This window comes from Pogona vitticeps, chromosome 1, assembly GCF_051106095.1.
Source record: "Pogona vitticeps strain Pit_001003342236 chromosome 1, PviZW2.1, whole genome shotgun sequence".
Classification (NCBI taxonomy): Eukaryota; Metazoa; Chordata; class Lepidosauria; order Squamata; family Agamidae; genus Pogona; species Pogona vitticeps.
In genome coordinates, this window is record NC_135783.1 from 40,656,679 (window position 1) to 40,679,538 (window position 22,860).

Sequence of the window (22,860 nt, forward strand, 5' to 3'; positions counted from 1 at the left end):
GGATATAGCCACAAGGCAGTGGAGGTTTGAAATCGGAGTTTTCCTTCTCCTAGATGGGCTGCCTTCCATGGCTGACGAGCCCCACCTACCCGGCCTGCTCTTTAATAGTGCAAAAGTATGATCTGATCCTTAAAACTTTCCTGACTCCCCAGCTTATGCAAATATATAAATATATATATTTATATATTATATTATTTTGTTTTATCTATGTAAACCGCCCTGAGTAGACATGGCCTAGAGGGGCGGGGTAAAAATTCAATAAACAAACAAACAAACAAACAAACAAACCAGCTGTGTCCATTTCTTGAGCTGCATTATGGTAGTCTCTTTCATGTTAAAATGCTTTCTTTCTTTCTTTGTCCATGTTCAAAGTACCACAATACAATAAATAAATGCATTAGATTATTCTCAGCAAAGAACAGGCAACATGAAGAGCATTGTCTGAAGGGAATATGTCTACCTGAAATGCTAGGCAGCTGCTCTCAATTAATTACTGCTTACAGTATTGGGTCATGTAGACCAGTGTTCTAAAACAGCATGATGTGGATTCCTGTGAATCATAAAGAAGCTGGGGGAGAGTTCTTCAAACACATTCCAGTGAAAACATAGCTCAAGAGCTCTTCCAACTACCACCGTGGGGCCACCCTATACATACGCATTTGGTGGCTCCACTGCAAAGACGGAAAAGTACTGAAGTGCTTCATTAAAGCCTTCTGGGGTGGGGTGAGGGGAAGTAGCAGTGAAAGGATAACAACACTGATCTAATAAGCAATGACTGGTTGTAAAAATAAGTTCTAAAAGAGAGAGAATTAACAAATCAAAACAAGAACTCCACTCCTGAATGTAGACAAGGCTCAAAGTCTTAGTCACATGATACCAGTGAGCCCTTTATTAAATGTATTAATCCTAATAAGCTACTTCACTTAACATTTTCTTGTTGCTTTTTGTGAGTGCATAAATCTGTGCCTTCAAAGAATATTTTTGACACATTACTTGTTAGCAGAGATGCACCCTCTCTCTATCTTTTAACCTTTCACATTAGAGGAAGCAATGGGCTAATCCTGAGTCTGCTGGGGGTTCACATTATTGGTGACAACGAGGGTGAGCATGTTCTAAATGGTGAAAATGGCAGGAAATAATTATGTGACAGAAATAAAAGGTCGCAGAGGGTCTTGGTTACATTTAAACTGAGTGAAATCCCGGTGTGATATTTCAATTAAAAAATACAAATATCTCTGGACCATAATTGGAAAATCTATAATAAATTGCAGAGAGGAAGAAAAAACTATTTTTTTGAAAGAGGAGTATCCTGGAAATGACAGCATAAATGCTGATAACATCCTTTTGTTGCAGTTCTTCTCTCTGTTGCTAGCTGAATATAAAAGAGTTCATTACAGGAATGCTGTCAAGTTTAACTTGTTTCTATTAGGCTATGTCTAAAGGGAGAGAAGGATCCTTGCTATTTTTGATCATGCAAGTATCAATGCTGTGCTTTTCATAGGAGAATATGTGCTTCAGGTAGAAGTGACTTGCAGACTCAGCCAAAGAAGTCAGTGGTGTATGTTAGATGCAAGAATTTTCTCATCTGTCCTTTCAGTGAAGCATGCCGTCATAGGAAGAAAACAATATCCCAAGACTATAATGTGCAATGGAAGGTCTGAGAGAGGCAGTTGCTCTGTAAGATGGGGCCCGAGGGCAAATTGGCTGACTACAGGATTTTTCCCAGTCCCTATCCAGCATATTGCCTTGCAGTTCATCCCTTAGAACAACAGTTCACTGTGTTTGGTCCTTCAAATGTTTGGGGCCAGAATCCGATTGCTAGTGCTAGCTAGAGTAGACTCATTTAATCCATTGGTGTAATACTGTAAATGCCATTGATTTGATGATTTGAGTCTAGTTGAACTGCCAGTTAGATATGGTTCTTAGACTAACTTGCAGAAGTCCTACCCAGAAGAACCAATAGTACAGTGTAGTGGGAGCTGCCACCTTACATATCTGAAGGGCCAGAGGTCCCCTAGCTTTTCCTCTAAAGAATAGAAGCTAGACGAAATGGGTTATAATTGGAAGAGTGCATTGTTTGTGCATTTTATTGTTCACTCTGCTTAACTTTCCTTTGTGTAAACTTTTTCCTTATAGCTTCGAATGTCATGGCTCCTACAAGGCATCTTGTTTGGAGACATTTCCATGGTCCTTGTTGAGAACAAGACTGGGAAGGAACATAGCAGGAAGCTCTGGCATTTTGAGAACAGAAGAGGACTGGGAATCTGGCAGAAGGTGGTCAAGCCTCTTCCTGATGTAACAGACAGGTAGGAATGCTATAATATATCAATTTAAAAAAATCATTATGTGCATCTTTGAGCTTGCAGGTCTCTAGAATTCTTGAGATACTGGCTGAAATTCTCTTGAATAGCTGTGGGAAAAGCATTATTTTTAGAGGCGGATTGACACAGATTAAGAAATTTCCATAGACATTATTCATTGCACACTGGATCACACAAGTCATTATGCAGTAGATAATGTCTATGGAGATTTCTTGAGTTACCGTATTTGTGTTATGCCAGCATAAGTAGACAAGAAAATTTTGGCCAGTCTCCTACAGATTGAAGATGCTGTGGCAGGACAGGTAGAAAGAGATGAACTACAGCTAATGTTGAATTTAGCCGCCTAGAGTGGTCCTTGTCTGACCAGATAGGCGGGATATAAATAAAATAAATAAATAAAATAAATAAATTCATCTTTTCATTTACCAGTGCAAGGTCCTTTTGTTTATTTCTACAAAATGCAAAATGTATCAGTTGTGGGTAGATGGACAACACATCAGATCAGAGAAAAGGAGAAGAAAGACAACCCTTTCTTCATATTTTGCACTCCGAAGGACACTCCTTACAATCGCCACCCCAGTCAAAGTAATTTGCATTTCTAAAAGATCCTAGTATACTGGAAAAAATATTACTCTTAGTGTCTATTATATGTAAGCTCTAAGATTTATTCTGTGCTTACCTTTGAGGCAGGGGAGGCTCTTGGATCAGGACAGGAGTCCTTACCCCAAAGTTTCAGTGGCAATACCCCTGCTCCAGTCATGAACCATCTATGGCTTGATATCAAATGAATGTATGGTAAAGTCAAGGAATCTTGCTTTGAGTCATTGTTAAGGAACCATTCTGAGGCAATGGGATAGAAGAGCCAATCCTTTCTGTGATGTTGGGACCCTGATGTCATAGTTCAAAACCAGTTCCTTACATTAAACTTGTGTTACAAGCAAAGAGTATAAATACCAGATGGTGTGCTTAATGTGCCTTGAAAATCCCCATCCTAAGGTCCTAGCAAACTGTGTACCATTTAAGGACATCTGAGTGAGGTAAATAACAACCCTACCAACACACCCCTGCATATTTCAGCAACATTTTCTCAGTTGTCCCTTTTCATTTTCATTGGGTCTCTAACCTGCTTCCAAGATGAAAACAAAATTTGGCTGGATTTTTCAGCTGAGTCCTTGTCTTTGTTTGTTTCCCACATCCATGAGTAGAGAGAAATTCTACTCATGGATGAGTAGTACCAACATAACTGGCAGCAGCTTTGAATTTAATGCTCTTTTGATGACAGAGCATTGAAAACTTGTGAACTTTTTAAATATTTCCTTTCTTTGCAAATGTAAAAGCACAGCAACAGTCTCAGCGCTCCTCCTGTTTTTCTTTACATCCAGTTTTTTCTCCTAAAGAGGAACAATTGTTTCTTTTCCTTTATTTTACGGGCAAATAGATATACTCTGCAAATATTTAGAAGAGGTGCTCCTTTAAGTGATGAAAGATGTTTGTCATAGCATGCAATTTTCCTCAGGTGTATATTGTGCATATAGTATGCTTCCTTTTCTAACTGGTTGTTGGAAAGTAAACACAATTTTAGTTTTCAGGTTTGATTGCTGAAGCACGTATCTATGAGGAAATTTTTGTCAGAAGGGAAAAATGTATCACACAAGTGTTGTCTATCTGTTACTCTTTTCTGACCTCCCTCATGCATATAGACTTACCCCCTTATCTAAAGGGATGACACAATAAACTGTATCTAAGCTGTGTCTTGGTATATCAAATATGCATATGTCCCAATCTTCTTACAGTTCCCCACATTACAGCATCCATTTTGTGGCAATCAGTCAGCAGTCTGCCTGATGAAGGAATGATTGGCAGCCATAAGAGTTTCTGTGCAACCCGAGAATATTTCCCACACCCATGGTTTGGCTCTTCAGCATTGACTAAGAGCATGTACAGACTGGCTCCTTCAGTGCAGTTTCTTGAGGTTGCAGGGAGAAGTGATGTGCCATTTGATGCAATCCTCACATCCAAATGTCATTGGGACCTCAGGGGACCTTATTTCCAGTGTCCTGAAGTGGCATGTTGATGCAAAGCTAGAGTTTGGAAGAAAGGAATGGAGTTAGGGTTAAAGTATGGCTGGGAATGGCAGGCAGGAGAGGCAGAGAAAGAGAGAGAGAGAGAGGCAAGCTACATGTGCTGGTGCAAGAGGAGAAAAAGTGGTTGATCACTGACCCAAAACAAACAGACACCTGTCTTCTGTTTGACTACACTGAGTTTGGAGGAGGGGGGACAGAAAGAAAGAAGCAGGACATGCAGAGAAGGCGTGTGTGCACTAACCCACCCTCACTCATCCCACCTATGGAGACAAAAGGAAGAGATCCCCCTCCCTTTGCACCTTATATTGTACAGAGAGAGAGAGGGAGAGAAGAGAGAGGAATTGCTTGGAGGGTGCAAAGCAGATTTAAAAGGAAAGGGTGTGTGTGTCCATCTGAACAAGAGACCTCTCCAACAGGATCTCTGTGTAAAAATAAAAGAGGCTCTTAACACTCTGTTATGGATCCATGCACGTATCTCCATTTGCACTTTGCCTTCCAGATGTGCTGGCCTTTTCTACCTCTCTTTTGCATGCAACAGACAAACACTTCATAAAAAGAAGAGGAAGGGGAAAAAGTGTCTTAAGTGTTCAGTTTGCTGATATCCTGACATGGCTCATTTAGCAAGCACTTTATGATAGTGGAAATTCTAACCAGAAGGAATCTTGGTAGCTTTGAGAGCTTCAAGGCTTGATTTTGATTCCTTCCCTGTGACCGCATATGCTGGGAAACTAGAGCTCACCAGCCTGTACTGAAAAAAGTAGAAAGCCCTGAAAGGGGCTCAAAAAGGTGTGGGTTAGGATGCCCTGAGAACAATTTGGGGCAATTTAGCCCACTTGCTTTATGGATACTGAAAAAAAGAGCAAACCAACCCGCCCCAGCACAGCAACAAATGGGGGGAGACAAATGCCTGTCTGGACATGCCCCTAGTTAGATGGGAAGTCACTAAATCATCTCTTATAGTAAAGTGTGTATTTACTGTATGTTAGGATTGTGAAGATTTGAGCCTTAGTTCTTTATTCAACTCAGTGACCCTAGAATAATGAGTTTCATTATAAGGGTTACCCTGCCTCCTGTAATATTATGCAGAAAATGTCTTTCATCTCGCTGCCTCTAGAAAGAGCAGCATGCCTGCTAACACAAAAGGGACAACGATACTGGATGCATAATTAATACATAAGATGAAAATACAACATTTGCCTCATTTAGCTGTTCCCCTATGCTGCCTTTGCCCTCTATGGCAAGACGTAGTTACTTTCTTCCATTTAGCTATGTTTCATTTATCTGCACTTTCCTTTGAAGATAGCTTTGATATTTCACTAGCATCGTTTAAGAGTAATAATATATTTATGTGTTGCCAAGGTAACATTTCCCCCTTTAACTACATACAGACTTGCATTCTTGTCTTTTACTTGCAAGGCCCTGTTCTGATGTTAACAGTCTAGCTACAATTTTACTGATTTGATTCCAATTAATACTGTGGTCAAATGCACATCAATTCATCTTTGTGAGTGCCTGTCACTTGGATATCATCCCACTCATCCTCTCCCTAGCATTTGTATTTGGTCTGATACTGAGTGGGTCATTCTAAGGAGAAATAAAATAAACTGGCACAGTTCAAAGTCGGCCTATGGAAGCCGTCCTGGGCCTGAGGAAGTAATAACTGGAGTAGTTTCATCAAACAAAATCCAAAAAAGACAAGAGAGAGAGAGAGAGAGAGAGAGAGAGAAATGTGGCACCTTAAAGACTAACTATTATATTTTAGTGTGAGCTTTTGTGGACAGGTCCATTTCATCAGAAATATGAAAAAATGAAATGCTGGATGAAATACCAATACAAAGTAAACCATATGTTCAAAAACAAATGTGCATGAAAAGTACGATGCTGCATCCTCTCCTGGTAGAATTTCCCAAGCACATTGTATGGCAGGTATTTATAAACTAACAACGACATTGTTTTTGCATGCCTAGTCAAATGGCAGTGTGGGGAAAGAGAAGAAGACTGAGATCAAATAGTGCAAAATGCAATATTCACTCTATAAGAAGGTGGGAGCCACGGTAGTGTGGTGTTGCAAATATATATGTATATATCTCATGGCTCTGTAAAGGCTAATATATTTTATTGCAAATAAGACTTCATGAACTGCAGCCTGCTTTATCAGATGTAGTGCTATACAGTATAACTTCAGGAGGCAGACACTTATATACATGCCAGGGATGCAAAAAGTACAGCAAAGGGATGGTTTTAATGCTGGTTGTTTAACATTTCTTGAAAGGTAACAAGGACATCCTAGCACAGATAAACAGACTGACACAAGTTGGGCAATTAAAGGTCTTTTTCTAATCCATCTATAATCAGTGCAGTGTAATCTCTGCATGGACTAATCAGATGGCCAGAGGGAATGGAAATTCAAAAAGGTCAGAAATATTAATTCTATATGAAATAAAAATCAGTTGGAATCTTATTGCACAGCTGCACCTGTGCAGTGGAAATATCACTGGCAGATGATAGCTGATTATTGGTTTCCTTTTGTGATTTCAGGGAGTGTGTAACTTGTATGTAAAGTGACAAAGGACTTCCTTCTGAGATTACAGAAGGAAGTCCTTTAATCAGCATCAATCTGCAACTGCCAATTGATGACATCCTGTTGGACATGGACATGTGCAGACAGACCATGTCCAACAGGATGTCATCCATGGTGCATGTTTACCCCACCAAAAAGCCCTGAACTTGTTGGGATATGCTATCTGTTTGTATGTGTATTTTGTTTGTTTGTTTTACTAGAAATCTCAACATTCTCATTCCCAATTTATAGAAAAACACCTAGACACCTAAATGTGCCTCAGCTGGGAGAAAGGTCTAAAGTAGAAGGTTTTGTGGTCCAACTTTACCTAGCTTCATGTTCAGAAAGGAAGTTCCCACCTAGCACTGGTGCAGCTTCCTTTTTGAACAGGAAGCTTGGGTGGAGTTAGATGTAGCTAGGCCACAAAAGCTTTTCACATTAGGCCTTTTTACTAGGAGAGTCATGTTAAGTTCTCTGTCTGTCAGCTTGGACTCCCAGAATGGAAAATTATAGGATTTGTATTCCAAAAAAAATATGAATAGCACGTCTTTAAATTCTTCTGAGAATTTCAGTCATTTTTTTTTCAATGTGATTCTTTCTCAATAAATTCTATTCAAGAAGAACAACAGAGGAGAAGTAACTTTGGGGAAATTCACGTGGATCAGATTCAGGAATCTTGTGCTTATCTTATGACACAATGTGAAAGCCTTTCATTGTATAATCATTTTTGTGGCAGGCAGGCACCTCACCTTGCACTCCACAGAGCTTCCCACACTTTAATGTCTAAGGTAAAATGCTTTTAAGAGCAGGAAGCAGGGGGTGCCGGGGAAACTACTGAGTCTTGAAGAGACATGTAAAAGAACAAAAAACAAAAACAGCATCCTTGCCTGCCTTACAATGTTACAGTCAGCTCCAAAATACAATCCTAATGAATTCTTAAAAGCCCTCAGAATGAGGCAAGAAAAGCCTCTTTCATGGTGACATAAAACTTCCAGGAGGTCAAATTATGACACAATACTAGCTTTCTCATTTTCATGGAATTGGACACAACAGGTCCCTCCGTCTTACCTGATGAGGATCTTAAAAGGAAGCAGCTATATTATAAGCATCTACAATGGAGACAAGATGTATCTATGATGGCCCTTCAAAAAGAGCATTTGGAAGACCTGAGGAAGGGGCTGAGCTGTGAAGAATGTATAGATGCTGAGCCAAAATCTGTCAGAACAGAATTTTATGAGAAACACTCTTATATTGTTTTTTTTCTCCCCTACAAATGGAAGAGCATTTTGCAGAATTTTTTCCTAAATTTCTCCACAATTTTTTTTTGTGGCTGCCTCCCCAGTAGCACGAATGTAATATCTTATAATGATACTAAATAGAGGGCATCAACATCCAGGCTATCTGCTACAACTGAGGTGGTTGTCACTTTAAGTGTCTGTGCCAAGAACAAAAGTTGTTTGGGAGCAAAAGAACAATGTTGAGCTACAATCATGGCTAATGGGGAACCCTGCCTTTTAGAAACTGTTGGAGAATTTGTTCTTCCCTCCTAGATTCAGTCAAACTGTCCTTGCCTCTCAAATTTCTCTGAGCTACGGCATCGTGTAGCAAACAGAGAGACAGATCAAGATTCAGGATACCTGAGTTCAAACCTCTTCTTAAATACAGTGGTGCCCCGCTAGATGATTACCTCGCAAAATGGTTTATTTGCTAGACCAGGGGTCACCAACCCCCGGTCTGCAGCCTGGCACTGGTCCGTAGGTTTCCTTTAACTGGGCCGTGGACACACCTCTTGTGTGATAAGAGGCAGAATCAGTAGGAAATCTGTCTAGTGATTATTCTTGTGGATATCCTACATTTGGAGGGGTGGGAGGGAGATGGAACTTTGCTAGTGGCAGTCAAGACTGCTTTTGGGATGTACTGTGGAGATGTTGAAAAAGAATGCAAAAGAGAAAATGTAGAGGAGGAATGTAAACTATCTTGAAAGCATTTGAAAATTTTTGTAGTTGTAATACTCTGCCGTGGTCCCTTGTTGACTATTGACAATTTGGAATATACAGTTATACTATGAATTTCCAAAACACTGTAGATTTATTCACATGATATGTTAACGTTCATGAAATTAATATTCACTGTTTTCCTCCACCCTGTTATTTAATTTCTGCCTACCCAGTCCCGAAATAAAGAGACGGACACAGGTGTTGGAGTTAACTAGGGCCACACTTTATTGGTTTTAACTTCCAATCACTCTCCTCCTGCAAAGGGGCCTGGATGTCATCTGGATCCCTGGAGCAGGCTCTAGGGTATCACTTACCCCATCTCCAATCCTAAGCAGGTGAGTCCCAAGCCCCTGGTCAGAGCTGTCCCCTGAACAGCTCATACCCAGCTGGCTGTAGCAAGCACGCTGAAGCCTCTATTATCTCAGGTCTCCAGGAGGTGCTCACTCTTTTACTCAGTTGCTGCCACCAATACTTCAGTTCAGTATCAATTATTTAAGAAGACAAGTGTTGCTTTGAAACTAAAAACGTGTTTATTTGATTAACAAAATAAAATAGGTAAATCACAAGTTGATAATCAATATCTCTCACTCACTGACACACAGACCCTTCTCTCACTGACTTTTTGGCTCACAGACCCACAGACTCACTAAATCTCTCTCACAAATCTCAAATCACTCAAAAAATCTCCCTCTCATACTCCACACACCCCCATTTATATCCCAGCTCCTTCCCCTTTAGCACCACCTTCCGTCCCCTCATTGGCTGCTTTTCCACTGCTCAGCTGTGACGGACAGGTGAGGGCAGGGCTGAACGCTACAGTGGCCACAGACTGGGAAGAAAAACCTCCCTATCTGCCATCCATCCAATTGCCTAGGACTAAGACATTCAATGGATGGGACTATACCTTATTCTCCCCTAATCCCAGCAAGTAAAACGCTAGATCCTGGTTGCTGTGATGCTGGGTGCAGTAAGACACCATGTGCTTTTTCGGAACTCACTGAAACTCACCTTCTCTTCTGCACTACCTGACAGTTTGACCTATTTAAATGTGACTCAAACCTAGAATAGCCCTCAGAATCCCATGGGTAAACAGTGTGGGATAGGCAAAAATATGTCTGCCAACCTTTTATATGCCAATCAGGTGAGAGGGACCCAAAATTCCTATCCAGCCCCGAAGCGACCACCTCAGCCACACTGGACCCAGGGCGGGCAGGTTAACTCAAAGGAAAAAGGGCTGGCAGGGGGCAGAAGGATCTTATAATTGCACCCACATCCAAAAAAAACCCAGCACAGCCTTGTGGGAAGTGCCAGTTCTCTACCTTCCTATGTCACATCAGGAGAGGTGGGAAAAATAGTTCCAAGCCAGTGTATGAATCCACACCAACAGAGGTATATATCGCCCACCAGCTCCAGAAATACAAAGATGGACTCAAGTGTTGGAGTTAACTAGGAACACAATTAACTGATTTTAACCCCTCTATTAAGGGGTGGGTTGTGGGGGGGCATGTTATAAATGGCATGAGGGATTGGTTAGAGCTCTCGGGCATGTGGGGCATGGAAGGGATGAGGGGAGTGCATAGTGGGATGCTTTTTTGTCCATGTGGGGCAGAGGAGTTGTCATGTGTAGGGGAGCCATATGGCTGAGAAGAAGGTGGAGTATGTATGTATGAGAGGGGAGTTGGGTGGGTCTAGAGGTGATGAGGTTTTTTTGGGTTTTTTTGAAAAAGTAATAGTATGTCTGGGTATGTACATAGCGAGAGCAATGATGGGGGATTGGGGGTAGGAGGAGAAGAGACATGTTCTGTCAGTTGCTGGAGGGAGGGAGATGTGAGGAGGGCAGGTCAATGTGATAGTGGGTGAATTCAGATGTAGGGACTGAGGGGGGTGATGATTTGGCTAAGAAGTGAGATGAAGACGAAATGTGTAAAGTGTATATGGGAGACAGCAGGTCTGGATAGGACCTTGTGCTCCTCCCAAGCATTTACTTACCTCTTCTGCCAACAACCTATTTTGTTGTTTAGTCATTAAGTCATGTCCGACTCTTTGTGACCCCACGGACCAGAGCACACCAGGCACTCCTGTCTTCTACTGCCTCCAGAAGTTGAGTCAAATTCATGTTGGTAGCTTTGATGACACTGCCCAATCATCTCGTCATCTGTCGTCCCCTTCTCCTCTTGCCTTCACACTTTCCCAACAGCAGGGTCTTTTCTGGGGAGTCTTCTCTTCTCATGAGATGGCCAAAGGACTGGAGCCTCAGCTTCTCGATCTGTCCTTCCAGTGAGCACTCAGGTTTGATTTCCTTTAGAATTGATAGGTTTGTTCTCCTTGCAGTCCAGGGGACTCTCAAGAGCCTCCTCCAGCACCACAATTTAAAAGCACCAGTTCTTTGGTGGTCATCCTTCTTTATGGTCCAGCTCTCACTTCCATACATCGTTACTGGAAAAAAACCATAGCTTTGACTCTATGGACCTTTGTCAGCAAGGTGATACTTTTTAAGATGCTGTCAAGGTTTGTCATCGCTTTCCTGCCTAGAAGCAGGCGTCTTTTAATTTGGTGGCTGCTGTCCCCATCTGCAGTGATCATGGAGCCCAAGAAAGTAAAATCTGTCACTGCCTCCATATCTTCCCCTTCACTTTCCCAGGAGGTGATGGGACCAGTGGCCATGATCTTAGGTTTTTTTGATGCAGAGCTTCAGACCATATTTGGCGCTCTCCTCTTTCACCCTCATTACGAGGTTCTTCAATTCCTCCTCACTTTCTGCCATCAGAGTGGTATCATCTCCATATCTGAGGTTGTTGATATTTCTTCTAACAATCTTAATTCCAGTTTGGGATTCATCCAATCCAGCCTTTCGCATTTTGTATTCTGCATATTAGTTAAATAAGCAGGGAGGCAATACACAGCTTTGTCGTACTCCTTTCCCAATTTTGAAACAATCAGTTGTTCCATATTCAGTTCTAACTGTTGCTTCCTGTACCACATATAGATTTCTCACGAGATAGATAAGGTGATCAGGCACTCCCATTTCTTTAAGAACTTGCCATAGTTTGCTGTGGTCCACACAGTCAAAGGTTTTTGCATAGTCAATGAAGCAGAAGTAGATGTTTTTCTGGAACTCTCTGGCTTTCTCTGTAATCCAGTGCATGTTAGCAATTTGGTATCTAGTTCCTCTGCCCCTTCGAAATCCAGCTTGTACTTCTGGGAGTTCTTGGTCCACAAACTCCTAAGCCTACCTTGGAGGATTTTGAGCATAACCTTGCTAGCGTGTGAAATGAGTGCAATTGTATGGTAGTTGGAGCATTCTTTGGCACTGCCCTTCTTTGGGATTGGGATGTAGACTGATCTTTTCCCACCCTATGGCCACTGCTGAGTTTTCCGAACTTGGTGATATATTGAGTGTAGCAGCTTAACAGCGTCATCTTTTAAGATTTTAAATAGTTCAACTCGAATGCCATCACCTCCACTGGCCTTGTTGTTAGCCATGCTTTGTAAGGCCCACTTGACTTCACTCTCCAGGATGTCTGGCTGAAGGTCAGCAACCACACTACAGTGGTGCCTCGACTTGTGACCATAATCCATTCTAGAAGATGTGCATAACTCAAAATGGTCATAAGTCGAAGCACCATTTCCCATAGGAATACATAGAAACCCCATTAATCCTTTCCGGCCATAAAAGAAAACCCCCAAAAATAAATTAAATAAAAATAAAACACTGGAAGCCCCATAGGAATGTGCTGGGGCCAAAAAAACACACACCGAAACAGACAAACAAACAAAAAACACAGCCAGCCCTAGCGGAACGCTATGGGGCTGGGGAAAAACACTCAAAAAACACACACACAGCCAGCCTCAGTGGAATGTGATGGGGCTGGGAGGGAAAACACAACCCCCCCACACATAGCCAGCTCCAGTGGAACACCATGGGGCTGGGGAAAAAAACACAAAAACATCCTCCACATACACACAGCCAGCCCAAGCGTGATGGGGTTGGGGGAAAAATCACACCAAAACACAAAAAACATCACAGCACAGGAGGGAAGGCAGTAAAACTGGAAAAAATAAACTAAAACCAGTTTTTATCTCTTACCTGGTCAGCGTCTTGGGCTGTATAAGGAGGCAAGGTTGTTAAAATGGAAAAAATAAACCAAAATTTGTTTTCATCTCTTACCTTCTCACTGTCTTTACCTGAATAAGGAGAGAAGGCAGTAAAAATGGAAAAAATGAACAGAAATTGGTTTGATTCCTTACCTGGTCAATGTCTTCACCTGCATAAGGAGGGAAGGTTGTTAAAATGGAAAAAAAACAAACCAAAATTAGTTTTGATCCCTTACCTGCTCGGTGTCTTTACCTGTGTAAGGAGGCAAGGTTGTTCAAATGGAAAAAATAAACCAAAATTAGGTTTGATCTCTTACCTTCTCAGTGTCTTTACCTGAATAAGGAGAGAAGGCAGTTAAAATGGAAAAAATGAACAGAAATTGGTTTGATTCCTTACCTGGTCAGTGTCTTCACCTGCATAAGGAGGGAAGGTTGTTAAAATGGAAAAAATAAACCAAAATTAGTTTTGATCCCTTACCTGGTCGGTGTCTTTACCTGAGTAAGGTAAATTAGGTTTGATCTCTTACCTGGTTGGTATTTTGGCCTGTATAAGGATGGAAGGCAGTTTAAAAGGAAGAAATAAACAAAAATTAGTTTTGATCTCTTACCTGGTCAGTTTCTTTACCTGTATAAGGAGGCAAGGTTGTTAAAATGGAAAAAATAAACCAAAATTAGTTTTCATCTCTTACCTTCTCAGTGTCTTTACCTGAATAAGGAGGGAAGGCAGTTAAAACGGAAAAAATGAACAGAAATTGATTTTGATTCCTTACCTGGTCAATGCCTTCACATGCATAAGGAGGGAAGGTGGTAAAAATGGAAAAAAAATAAACCAAAATTAGGTTTGATCTCCTACCTGGTCAGTGTCTTGGCCTGTATGAGAAGGGAAGGTAGTAAAAACTAAATAAATCTAAATTGAGTTTTGATCCCTTAGCTGGTCAGTGCCTAACCATAAGATATGTTGTTTTACCTAGAAGATAATTATGTGATATGTATTAACATTTATAAACCACTATCTCTTTAAATTTTGAGCTAGTAATTAACACTATGAATATGGAAATAAATACAAGAGAAATCAACCCAGAAAGAGAACTATTAAGCTGAACAAGTCAATAGATCCTGGCATATTAACACATTAAATGGGTAAATATTTCAGACACAATAATCTTTGGAACCCTTCAGACTTGGAAACAATATGTAAAGAGTTCTATTACTCATTTCTGAACAAAATAAATGAAAACTTTTTTTCTAATTATGGTTACTAAGGAAGGAGATTAACCGAATACAGTACAATCTAATGAATGCTAGGGATGAAATACACACATTAATCATGCAGAGTGGGCAGATGTTTCAGAAATGAAACATTTCTGTTTCATTTCCAACAACTACACCCACGGCTCCATCAGAAAGGGGCACCCAGAAAAGGATCCCCACAAATGCTACTCTTTCCCGTCTGTGTGGGAAGTGTGTCATTGAAATCCAGTTTACATCTGGCTGCCCCCTAACAAACCCATTTATCTCTTTTAAAAAAACAACAGCAACCTCTCAAAAGTACCACATCAACTGCCCTGCCAGACCTCGCCACCTTAAACCTACACTACCCAGGCAATGCCTTAATGTAGTTTCCAGAGCTATAGACAGAACAAGAAGCAATCCTGTCCGTTGATACAGCGCACATCTCTACAAACTATGAACCTGAATTAGGGTTGCCAGATACATTGGTACCAAAAGGAGGACATAGAAAAACAAAAAGGAGGACAATGGAGGACATATTGAATGTTTCATCTGAATAGTTCCAGATTAAACCCGCAATCAATACAATTTTATTACAATTGCTGCCAATAAACGTCTCTTAGTGAACTGACCAAGAAACAGCCATGTTAAAAAATAAAATAAATTCAATTCAGGCTTTTTTCAAAATACCAAAGAACAGTATTTAAACAGCTAATTGTACAATTATTATCTTATAATTTGTATTAATTACACTACATATTTCTCAGAAGAGCCAACTTTTCGCAGAAGATCTTCATTAGCAATCACATATGCATAAAACTGTTCACAAGTAATATTCTTCAAATTGTATTTTGTGAGAATGATGCCTTTTACAGAGTCAACTAAGAGTCTGTTCCTTTCCTTTGTCCATTGAACATTAATCAAGGAGAACACTCTTTCTACATTGCCATTGTGTCCAGGAATACAGAAGAATAATTCACAAATTTAAGGTAACTCTGAAAAGCAATTTGCATTTGGGCAACTTTCTAATTGCCATTGTGTCCAGGAATACAGAAGAATAATTCACAAATTTAAAATAACTCTGAAAAGCAACTTGCATTTGGGCAACTTTAGAAAAATAAACTCCACTGTTCATGCAAGAGTCTCCCAAAAAACCGTTCATTTTTGTCTTGCACAAATGATTTAAGACTGCAGTATTGGTCAAACAACTACACATCATCCACAATAATATCCTTCTCTTTCAGATAGAATATGCATGTCCAAAGGTCATCAAAGGTTCTGTCTTTGATTTTACTTAAGAACATCTAACCAAAGCACTGAAAGTCATCAAAAGATTTCATCCACTTTTCTAAGTAACTAATGCATGCTTCATACACCAATCCAACATTTGCCGTAAAACTATTACACTCTTCTTCTCAACCACTTTCCTTAAGTCTTCTCAACATCTCCCTGACTTTTAGTGAAATAAATGTCTCCTTTAGCCTGCCTTTCAAAACTTCCAAGGTTGAGTGAAGAAGGCTCATAACCTCTAACACTGATGCTTCTTTCCTTTCAATGGCCGCAATATTAACTTGGAAGATAGACATCAAGGAATGCAGAAACCAAAGGCAAATCATTCTAAAAAAAAATTCTATCATAGCAGGTGGATGATTTACAGAAAGAAAATATTCGTTCAAATCAGTAAATAGCCTCAACAGCCTCTCAACAGCTGGAAACTGAGATGGAGTGTGGATTTGATTTCTGCAAGACTCCCCCCTCCCAATCCAGGAGAACTGTTTTCCAGCACATGAGATGGATTGACTCAATAAGGAAAGCCACAGTCTTTTGTTTGTAAGATCTTTTGTTTGGTGTTGCAGTCAAATCAGGACCGGGAGCAAAGAGACTGGGATTCAGATTTGGGGAATAAACTATGACATTTTTGCCTGCTTTGGGGATGAGAAACAGAGAAACATGATTGCTACAAACTTCAGAAATCTAGTCCCAGGTGTGTTGGTTGTCTTTTACTCGGTGTTTGCTGTTAGTGAGACTCTGCTAAATATTCCAGTTCTGCCTAGTTCAATTTAGAGTCTAAACAGAATCTTGAAATACTTGCTGTTCTCAGCAGAAATTGCAGAGCTAAATGCAGTGGAGATTAAATTTTGCAAGGTTCCTTTTTTCATAGTTTTATGGAAGAGTCAAGTCTCTCTCTGTGTGTGTTTCTCTCCCTCTCTCACACATACACACAAGCCCTTCCTCAATGTTCAACAATTGCTTCAGTTCAGTTGCTTCAGTTCAGTATGTCCATTTCCCCTCATTCAGTATGCCCATTTCCTCTTCAGTTCAGTATGTCCATTTCCTCTCTTGTCCATTTCCACCCATCCCTCTCTCGCACCTTTGAGCCTTCTCTCCCTTGCACCTTTCTTCCCTCCTTAACTGAAGTTTTCCCTCCTGCTCTCAGTCACCTCCGGCGGAAGCAGTCATTGACTGCCCCAGCTGTTGTACAGCTATAACCAGTCAAGCTGGCTTATCTCCGATCTCTAAAAGAACGGAGGATTTACAAGTGCCACAACCAAGGAAGGAGGCAGAAGTAATTTTGAAAAGCCAAGGTCTCTCTAACTCACTCTGCTCCCAATCGCTGTTGAGGCAGGAAAACAGCAAGTGGGCAAAGGCCAACTGTTATGAACTTAGAGCACTGTTGTGCCAGCAATCATGTGACCTCAGAGGTCATGTGACACCTTCACTCATTATGTCTTCAGCGGTATGTCAATAGTTATTTAAATGTCTCTCACCCTCTTAAGCCCAACTTAAGGCTGCTTGCAAGAGTAAAATAAAAATCTTGGCCTGTGGATCATAAATACTTCTGCATGGGCTTGAATTAATTAAGCATGAATTAATTTGGGGGACTATACCAACCAGAATCCCCCAGCTGTCATGGCCACTAGGCATGAATACAGTTGGTTTTGGGATTGTGTGAATCGTAGTCCCAAAAAGGGATTTTTCCAAACTGTATATAGAACAAGGGGACAGTAATTCTTCCAGTTTAACATACCTCTTGCAGGTCTGATATCATATCCAGGAAATGTGGGCATACCAATACAATCTAACTGTAGTATTTTGAGCTGTAAACTATTTTTCTGTGTTCTGTGTCTGGTTACATAATAAACTTTTTCACCTCAACTACATATGCCAATATATTTGCATTTGGGAATTTCTCAAATAGCTACTCTCAAAGTCAATTATTTGCCCAACCCAGGGTTACTTGATACCACAATCACATTCCCAGCTTATTCTTTCAGCAAAAGAAATTAACCACTTGTGTTTCCTAGCTAGGGATGCTTTTGATAATGTTGATAACAGCAGACATTCATGCCTCTGGAAAATGAGGATACTTATAACTCCCACCAAGCTACTGTCATAAACATTCCATGTATTGTTTGAACCTACTCAAATCTCCTTTTGCCTATTCTACCCAGATTTTCCCACTGAAGCTGCTTTCATTGACCATAATAGCTAACTGGAGTTCCTGTGTTCAAAACACATTTTTTCACTTATATTTTTGTTGGTATGTCTTTGTTTTCTTAAAGCTTTTTTACCTTTCTCTTCAGCTGAGAAATGTTTCAAGATAGCTAAAAGAAGACAGACTCTGCCTTCAGGTGTATAGTCTAAATAAAGATGTGATACAAAAGGAAAAGAAGATGAGGGTAGCAGAGGAATACTAACCAATACAGTTCTTAAAATAACCAGTTTTAATAGAAATATGACCATGCAGCCATGAATACAATGGTCTTGCCTGATCCCAAAAACAGAACAAGTTGCTTTTTTCAAAGTAACATTTCAAACTTTCAGTAAACCACCATCATAAAAGCAAGAAGAATTTTTAAGTGACTGGTTTTTTAACCACAGAAAGAGCCTTGTCTAGCAGATAGCTGACAAAGAGTGTGGGGCTGGTGACACTGGAACCCTATATCATGAGCTCTATAACTAGATAATAATGCCTATGGGTGTGGAGGGGCAGGGGGATAATTTAATTTCCAAATGTCACTTTTCTTCGCTTAGTTCTATATTTAGTTCACTATCACCTTTAGTTTCATTTAGCATATCTACAGACACACAATATTGTTTGGTAAATTAACCATGGCCAGAATCGCAGCGGCGTCTTTCCATTCCTGCATAAACAATACATATTGAGCAGGAGTGAGCATTGCTTTAACCAAGGCTTTCGATTGAGCTGGAATAAGATTTCCATTTCCTCGTAGCCCATCAACCAGCCCAAGAGTAAAACTGCTATGGAATCCGTTTTCAATTGTACCTTTTCCCCCCAACTCTTTAAACTTGGCAAGGGGAAGACTTTCATGGACATTCTGTCCCTGATTATTACAAGCCACAGGACAAACAGACATAAGGGGGAGGGCAGCAGCAACATCATCCGGGCTTCTTTGGGCCATAACATCAGATCTGCTTCATTGCTGAACGAGGAAGGGGAGGAAGGGGGAGGAGGGGGGAAGAGAAAGTGATGAAGGGGCCGTTGGAAGAGCGGCAGGAGCTGCGTAAGAAGGAGGATTGCTTGTATTTTCATCGAGATCAGGTGCCTTAGAGAGTGGCAAAATCTGAGGGGCTGTTGGAAAGTTAGCTAAAGACTGGGCTAACAAAGGGTTCGCATTCTTTGAAATTGCATTCTGGCAAAGATGTCATGTGTGGAGGACTTTAACTGGAGCAACAGGGTCATTGTGCAGTTTATTCCCAATTTTATCTCAATCTGAAAGCTTAAAGCTGCCCTCTTCTGGATACCAAGGACACTGAGTACCTATTTTTCTCATTAAATCCTCTACTGAAGCAGATACACCATGGAGCAAGTGTTACATAACAGCACTGATGTTACCTGTCTGTCATGGGTTTGGAGGGAAAGTTCCATCCTATGGGGAGTGGAAGGCGGGACATCAGGAGGAGGGGCTGTACTGTATAAATATGTGATGCCTGTGTGGTGAAGGGAGATGCTGAGACAGACTGTGAGACACTGGGAGGTGACGAAGCAGCAGCTGGGAAGAAGAAGCTGTTGTGGAAGTCTGTGTGTCAGACAGGGTACTACTGTGGGTCAGAGTACCAACCTGATAGGTTCAGGTGTCTGTGGGTTAGCCAGAACTGATGGGTTCAGGGTCTGTGCTTTAAGTTAAAGGTTCTAGGTGAACCAAACTGTATGCTTGTGTGTGTGAGAATAAGCCACGTTACTTTATTTTATTCACCTGATTGTTTTATTTACCCTGTTTGTATTTAAAATAAACCTTATTCTTTTGTTGTTTAAAAATCCATCCCTGGTCTGTGTGACTTATTATAGGGAATGGTTGGTGGCAGCTTAGTGTAACTGTGTGGCATATCCCAGTAGGTCTGGGTTTGTCACATTGATTGGTGTCCAGCGTGTGGGATACGACTGGTCCAGTTGTCCAGTGGTCCAGCAAAGCCTTGGCAGGTGTGCCCAGAGCAAGGGGGGTCTAGTCAGGGACAGTCTGAGGCGCGTAGGTAATCTTCTAGGTGTACCTCACGGGGAGGTGCGCTAGTAGAAGAACGTGCCAACTGGGGAGACTTAGATTAAGGTGCTCTGAGGCAGCCTAGTTTTGGCGGGAAAAAGCTGAGGAAAAACTGCGTAGCAACAGCGAGCTAGCTTGCCAGCTGAGAGGCCCAGCAGAGGGGGGTAGGCTCTGACTCGATACTGTTGCAAGTTTAGTGCTGAAGAACAGCAGCAATCTCTAGGGAGAGCTGGTTCTGAGGCAAAAAGGAAAAAAGTGGTCGTTTTATTCTGAGGCTTGACTTTTTAAAGCAGCCTGTTCTGAGGGGGGGGTATGCCCTTGACTCGAAGCCAAGTAGCAGACATGAGTGAAGTGAAAGACCCCCAGATTGACCAAGGTTCTGAGGATGAATTTGGCTCAGTGCAGGGTGACAGCACGGGAGAGCAGAACCCAGAACTTAGAAAATTGCTCATGGCCCAACAGCATGAACTGAGGGTGAGGGAAATGGAAATCAGAAGAAAAGAAAGAGCTGAAATCTGTCAGGCAGAGGCAGATGCCAAGAAAAGGGGAATGGCCATGAGGATAAAAGAGATGGAACTGAAACACCAAATTAGACTGGTACAATTGGAATTGAAGTTCCTAAATAAGTTTATTAACAATTTATCAGGGGAAGAAATGTCAAAGAAGGAAAAGTATGAGGCTCAGGTCAGACAAAGTGAGCAAGATCTTGAAAAATATACTCAGCAAAAAGACATTAAATTAAAAGAAATCAGAGATAAGACTGAAGAAAAAGTAAAAGAGATAAAAGCTAGGGCTGAGGAAGAAATTTTACAGATCAGGGCTGAGTTTGAGGCCAAGCAAAAGGAGCTGGATTTGAGAATAAAAGGGAAAAGCCAGCAAGGGGGAGGGGCCCATGGTGAAGGGAAGCCCTCAGACATGAAACCAAGACCTCAGATTTTGGAGGGAAAACCAAAACAAGATGAGAGAGAATCAAAATACGCCAGAAAATGTTATTTCTGTCAGGGAAAGGGTCATCTAATCTCAGAGTGTGAGAAATTAAAGCAGCTAAAAGGAATGGTGCCTCAGAATTCTAGTGGGACCAAGCCAAAAGCTGTGTTCTGTGTCCAGAAAGAGCAAAGCTCATTGTCACAGAGGGAGCCTGTTGCCATGACTACTCAGTCTGGAACAGCTACCTATGCTGATCAGGCTGAGGAAAATGGTCCTCTTGTGGAGGTAAAGCGCTGCTTGCTGATAAAAACAGATTCTCAGTTGTTTGAGACAGCAGGGGTGGACGTAGGAATACTTGACCGGCAGTATAGGGGGCTGCGGGACACTTGTTCCCAGGTAACCCTGTGCCATCCAGATATTATTCCTAGGGAGTTTATAATCCCAAATGAGAGCATGAAGGTGGCAGGGATTGAGGGGCAGATAATCTCTCTGCCAGTAGCAGAGGTACCTGTCAACTTTCAAGGCTGGAGGGGAGATTGGCGGCTAGCGATTTCATCGACTCTGCCAGCAGCCGTGCTCGTGGGAAATGACCTGGCTGAACATGTGAAACGGGTGCTAGTGATTACACGCTCACAAGCCACCACAGGGACAGTTCAGGGGGGTAATGATGAGCCAGAGACGGAAGCAGAGGGGAGTTCAGAAGCTGTGGTGGAAACCTTAACCACAGACAGCAGATTTGGACAGGAGCAAAAGGCAGACGCCACTCTCCAAAAGTGTTTTGAACAGGTGACTGACGCCCAGCTAACACCTGAAACCCCAGTGAGATTTCTGGAGAAAAAGGGGATTTTATATAGAGAAACCCTGAGGAATATCTCAAAAGGGGGAGATGGGATCAGAAGTCAACTGGTGGTACCTGAAAAGTATCGCCCCATGATCTTACAAAGGGGTCACTCTGACATGTCTGCTGCACACTTAGGGGTGAAGGGGCCCCTTGATTTGATCAAACAAAATTGGGAGCAGATCACCCAGGATGACCCACAAGACGTTGTGACTTACATAGACACCTTGATGAATGACCTAAGGAGAAATCTAGAGCTGGCAGCAGAAAACCTGCAAGCTCAGAAGGTCAGACAGAAAACATGGTATGACCACAAAGCTAGAGAGAGGCACTTTGACCCAGGGGAGGAAGTGCTTTGGCTTAGGCCCTGCAGAGAGAATAAACTGCAGCTCAAATGGGCAGGACCATATAGGGTCATTTCCAAGATGTCAGACCTGAACTACCTAATAGAGCAGGAGGAGAACCAAGCAAGGAGGGTGGTTCATGTGAATGCCCTAAAACCCTACTACAGAGGGGAACAGAGGGTTTTATTCGCGATAAAAGCAGCTGAGTGTGAGGAAGCGGAATTACCCTTCTGGGAGGGTAGAGGGGAAGTAAAATACACCCCAGAGGAGGTAAAGATCAGTCCTGCACTCACCCAAGACCAGCAGCAAGAACTAAAAATGCTGCTTAGTAAATATCAACAGGTGTTTTCCAACAAGCCGGGGATAGTGAAGGGAGTGATGCATCGGATCCACACAGGGGATGCACCCCCGCAGGCAGTATCCCCATATCGAGTAACGGGACCCTATAGGGACAAGGTGCGGAAGGAGCTGGACGAGATGCTGAGGGAGAACATAATCGTCCCCTCTTCTAGTCCTTGGTCCTCTCCGATAGTCCTTGTGGACAAGCCTGATGGGAGCATTAGGTTTTGTGTTGATTACAGGAAATTAAACCGTGTAACCACTCCTGATGCCTACCCAATGCCCAGGCTAGACAACCTAATTGAAACCATAGGGGGTTGTCGGTTCATCTCATCATTAGACCTGGTAAAGGGATATTGGCAATTAAGAATTGATCCCAGGGATCAAGAAAAAACTGCCTTTTGCAGCCCTTTTGGTCTCTATGAGTTTCGAGTCCTGAGCTTTGGTCTCAGAAATGCACCAGCCACATTCCAAAGGCTGATGGACCAGACCTTGGCAGGGCTCAGTGACTTTACAGTGGCCTACATTGATGACATAGGGATCTTCAGTAATACCTGGGAAGATCACCTGTTACACCTGGAGTTAGTGCTGCAGAGGTTAAGTGCAGCAGGGCTAACAGTAAAG

General features: G+C 41.8%; 1 protein-coding gene across 1 annotated transcript in view; it reads left to right on the forward strand.

Annotated features, from left to right (window-relative positions):
- The first annotated feature begins 666 nt into the window (after positions 1–666).
- LOC110078686 (ALK tyrosine kinase receptor) overlaps positions 667–22,860 on the forward strand; it is a 171,867-nt gene continuing 149,673 nt past the window's right edge. The window contains exon 1 of the mRNA XM_078383016.1: positions 667–2,306. Coding sequence (XP_078239142.1) covers positions 2,143–2,306 — 164 coding nt within the window. The 5' untranslated portion in view covers positions 667–2,142. The remainder of the gene's footprint in view (positions 2,307–22,860) is intronic.